Source organism: Meles meles, chromosome 8 (genome assembly GCF_922984935.1).
Source record: "Meles meles chromosome 8, mMelMel3.1 paternal haplotype, whole genome shotgun sequence".
Lineage (NCBI taxonomy): Eukaryota > Metazoa > Chordata > Mammalia > Carnivora > Mustelidae > Meles > Meles meles.
The window spans coordinates 57,907,011-57,912,084 of NC_060073.1; the positions used below are offsets into that span (position 1 = coordinate 57,907,011).

Genomic DNA, 5,074 nt, shown 5'->3' on the forward strand with positions numbered 1-5,074 from the left:
GCTCCAAAATAATATCATGCTTTTCAGGTATAAAATTGGAAGAATTCCTATATTCTCTGTCAAAATCAAAACAAACAGCCCAGAGAAGAATCTCAAAGTACCAAGGCCAGACTCAAGAACCGAAGACTCTGGGATGATGAAATTCAACTGCCTCAATTTTGAATTAAAACCATGCTTCGTAGCTTGTCCTTACCCCATCTCCTGCCTATAATGTTGGAAATGTTGGGTCACCCATCAGATTGCTTATCTGGGAAAAAGTCCCACAGGATTGCACACATTGGTTATTAAGTAGGATCAGAGTCACAGGAAAATCTAAAGTATGGAGTTTATATGTCTCTTTATTAGCATTTATCCCTGAGACTGCTTCTGCAGAGAGAGTAGCCTAGAATTATCTCCCTCCACACTTTAAGTAGCTGAAGCATTCATTTGATCATTAGTTTATATAATATAATTATGATTCTCACTGGAAACTAGAATACATAGCATTTTAGGTCCAAATGATGCAGTGGTTTCAAAGTGTCCTTTGTTTCTTTCTCCCTAGGAATCAGACTTTGAGGAACTCAGGTTAGGGATGACCTCTTGCAACAACTCCATTCCTCAACCCCTGATATTTGTCCTGGCTGGAATTCCTGGCCTGGAATCTTTCCATGGCTGGTTCTCTGTGCCTTTTTTCTTGGTATTTGTCATTACAATTATTGGGAATGCCACCATCTTCTGCATCATCCGAGTGGAGAAGAGTCTTCATGAGCCCATGTTTCTCCTACTGGCCATGCTATCTATTGTTGACCTGTCCCTTGTCAGTGTCACTGTGCCCCGCATGCTGGGTATCTTCTGGATGAATGCCAAAGAGATCAGCTTCAAGGCCTGCCTCACACAGATGTTTTTCATCCCTTCTTTTTACGTCATGGAATCTGGGATCCTCTTAGCCATGGCTTTTGACAGATTTGTGGCTATATGGTTCCCTCTGAGATATACAACCATCCTTGCTAACAGCATACTTGGGAAGATGGCACTGGCTATCCTGGCAAGGGCAGTGGCGGTGCTGACTCCAGCACCTATCCTGGCGAAAAGACTGGAAAGCTTCCAAACCCACATCATCGCTTACTCCTACTGTGCATACATGGCTGTGGTGCAGATAGCCTGTGGAGACGTGTCCAACCACATTGTCTATGGCCTCATGGTTATTGTAGCATCTGTGGGATTTGATCTGTTTTTTATCATTCTGTCATATGGGCTGATCCTTCATGCTGTCTTTCAGATCCCTTCTTGGGAGGCACGGGCCAAAGCTCTCAGTACATGTGGCTCCCATCTTTGTATTATAGCCCTCTTTTATTCTCCTGTTGTCTTCTCTGTCCTGGCCCAAATTTTAGGCTACCATATGGCTCCCTATCTACAGATTATCATTGACAATCTCTACTTCCTTGTGCCTCCCATGGTCAACCCGCTGATTTATGGGGCCCGGACTAAGCAAATGCGGGAGCGGGTGTTGCGGATCTTCCACTGTCATAGAAATTGAGGCTGATATCTGAGGTGGACAGGACGCCTGTGATATGGAGCTGGAAATCTTCTTAGGCTAGAGGCAGGGATAATGTCTGGCAAACTTCAGGTTTCATGGGAACAGGAATAACCAAGGCAAGAGAAGGATTCAGTGTGGGAATGTAACTGGGGCATGTCCTCTCCATCAGAATGTAGTTGTCATTATGAAACCCATTATGAGCTATCTTTATCCTTTTCAGTCTAACCGGACAGTTCTTCTGACTAATAAAAGATTTTTAAAATGCACACTTTTATCAAGAAGGTAGCTTTTACATTAAGAGTATATAATGTCTAAAGAAAAAGTGAATGAAAAACAATTATGTGTTCCAACTCAGAAATACCTGAAGTTTTATGGTTTTTATGAGTACTATTTGAATGTTAAACACTTATTTCTTTAACTCATTTTATCTATACGTATTGTATTATAAGTGGCACTTTCAACATTACCTAGGAGTTTCCTTCATCAAACCCATCAGTTCATTAGGTATATTGTTTGCTTTCTACCTTACCAAAGGGGCAGTTTTGTTTCCACCACCACAAAGCACAGATCGCTTTCTTCTCTAACACACAGTAACAATTTTGTTATTCTAGTTAAAGCCTTCATTAACAGTCTTACCGGTACCCTTCAAGCTTCTGTCCATGCACTCAAAGCCAGTGCTTCATGTTTTAGGTTTTTGTTACTGCAGAATCCAACCCTTAATTTTATTTTTTCTTACATTTTAATTAATGTTGTGTAATAAAACACCCCAACACTTAAATGATATATTATGACTTTTTTTTTTTTTCCTCGAGGTTCTATAGATGGCCTGGACTCAGTTGTGTAGTTCTTACTTGGAGTCCTTTGAGAAGCTGCAGATAGGAATCCATGACTGGACACTCAAGCCTTCTCCTTTACTCATAGGTTAGACACCTCGGTCTACCTCCGCACCGACTCCTGTTCCATCAGATTAGAACCCAGGGGGTTCTTACATGGCATGGAAATAGGAAAAACTGTAATAACAGTTAAGGACTCTGCCAAGACCTGGCACAGATTGACTTCTGTTGTATTCATGGCAGTTGAAGTTTCTAAAACATATTCAAAGATATAGGAAAGAGTCCCTTCTTGATTGAGGAGAAGCAAGATCATATAACAGAAATGTGTCTGATACAGAAGACACGGTTATTAGTCATTCTTAAAAAATAGAACTTGCTACACTCAGCCTTCTTTCACTTTCATCATAAATGATTCTTTAGTTTCTACTCTCAAAAGTTCTATATTATGTCCCCAAACATTTATATCATTGCTCTCTTATGATTATTTGCCAGTGCTTCCCACATTAGCTCATGCACATCTAATTAGTCTACTCTCAATTTTGTGAATCTAGAGATTCCAAGGTAGCCAAAACACCTTGGCTTACATATACAGAAATTTATTGGGATTCATGAAAGCCCAGACATAACAGCATACATCTCTTTCTAGTTGAGGCAGCATGCCTTATTCTTCACCATAGCAGTCTTCCTCCCATAACTCAAGAGGTTAGCTTCTCTTCTGGTCCCTGCTCCACTGTGAAAAGACTCTGAACTCTACCACATGAAAAATGCCCACCCTTACAGATTATTCACTTGCTATTGGAAAATCTTCATTAATAGAGAGCTTCCCCCACACACATACAATGGCACTATGTGGCATAATTTATGTAATTCACACTATGGTGATGTGTTCCCATAAAGTTTGTAGCAATAGTGAACTAAAATTTACCTTCTTTTTAATCACACACTCCTGAAATATATAAACTCTGTTGGCCACAGAAGAAATATGTTTTTGTCTAATATATTCTCCTTATAATTAAAGACAGTTGCCAGAGCCTTGAAATTCTGTTTTCAGAATGGTAAGAATTCTAGGGTGCCTGGGCGGCTCAGTGGGTTAAAGGCTCTGCCTTTGGTTCAGGTCATGATCTCAGGGTCCTTGGATTGAGCCTCACATTCGGCTGTCTGCTCGGGCAGGGAGCCTGCATCCCCCTCTCTCTCTGCCTGCCTCTCTGCCTACTTGTGATCTCTCTCTTTCTCCCTCTCTCTCTGTCAAATACATAAAATCTTAAAAAAAAAAAAGAACGATAAGAATTCTAAGTTGTTTAATAATGTAAGTTGCTTTTAATTCTGGTTTGTATAGTTTGTTTAGTTTATAGATGACTGACAAAGTTTTCCACCTTATAGAGAAGAAATAACATTTGTACTTCTTAGTACCATTTAGGTACAAAACTAAATTATTCCATATAACTGTCCTATCACGATCACAAGATTTATATTATTATTTTTTCATCAGATGAGGAAATTAAAGCATAAACTTTAAAGCAACATGTTCAAGGTCACATCTAATAAGCTCTGAATGCTGGGGCACCTGGGTGGCTCAGTGGGTTAAGCCTCTGCCTTCAGCTCAGGTCATGATCTCAGGGTCCTGAGATTGAGCCCCCCTATCGGGATCTCTGTTCAGCAGAGAGCATGCTTCCCCCCCCAACCCCCCACCGCCTGCCTCTCTGCCTACTTGTGATCTCTCTGTCTGTCAAATAAATAAATAAAATCTTAAAAAAAAAAAGAGCTCTGAGTGCATCTCAGATATGCAGTACTTTTGATCTCTGGGCTATACCAGCTGACTTTCCTACATGCATTATCAATTAGCTGTGGTTTCCCTCATACCAAGTACAGCCAGCCTGTAAAACACCTTGATCTGACTAATGCAGAATATTACTGCATTAATCTTCAAATATTTGGGACACAAAGTTTGATTCTTGAACAGTTTGAAATAAACTAGAGACAAAAAGCATTTTTTCTCCAAAATACGTATAATGTGATATCATTTTTTGTTATTTGTATGGGGCAAGAACGCTTGGGTGGCTCAGTCAGTGAAGTGTCTGACTCAACTCAGGTCATGTCAGGGTCCTGGGATGGAGACCCAAGTTGGGCTCCACACTCAGCAGGGAGTCTGCTTGAGATTATCTCTCTCCCTCTCCCTCTGCCCTGCCCTTCCTCCCTTGCTCTCTCTCTAAAATAAATAAATAAATGTAAAAATATTTAAAAAATATAAATGAAAACATGGACTGTTGGTGGAAATGTAAATTGGTATAGCCCTATAGAAAACAGTATGGAAGTTCCTCAAGAAATTAAAAATAGAACTACCATATAATCAGTAATCATACTTCAGGGTATATAGTCAAAGGAAATGAAAATAGGATTTCAAAGACATATCTCTATTCTCATGTTTATTATAGCTTTATTCACAATAGCCATGATATAAAAATAGTCTGGGTCTGTTAATGGGTGAGTGTATACACAAAACACACCCAGACACTCTCATGCACGTATGATGGAAGATTATCCACCTATGAGAAAGACATCCTGTTATTTGCCACAACATGGATGGACATTAGTGTTGAGGTTAATGCAGAGCATGAAATCAGCCATAATACCTGGATTGCTAAAATGTAACAAGGAGGCTGCTGAGGGTAATGGAAGATTTTCAAGAAGGGTGTAGGTTTTTGGAATGTCAAGACCTGTGTGACCA

General features: G+C 40.0%; 1 protein-coding gene across 1 annotated transcript; it reads left to right on the plus strand.

Moving 5' to 3' along the window:
- The first annotated feature begins 571 nt into the window (after positions 1-571).
- Positions 572-1,516, plus strand: LOC123948049 (olfactory receptor 52K1-like). Its single transcript, XM_046014484.1, has one exon. It carries the CDS (start codon positions 572-574, stop codon positions 1,514-1,516), a length of 945 nt encoding a protein of 314 aa, XP_045870440.1.
- Positions 1,517-5,074: the final 3,558 nt, after the last annotated feature.

Bases quoted from the DNA above. Each gene is read 5' to 3' on its own strand.
- LOC123948049 (XM_046014484.1), top strand. From the start codon at position 572: ATGACCTCTTGCAACAACTCCATTCCTCAACCCCTGATATTTGTCCTG.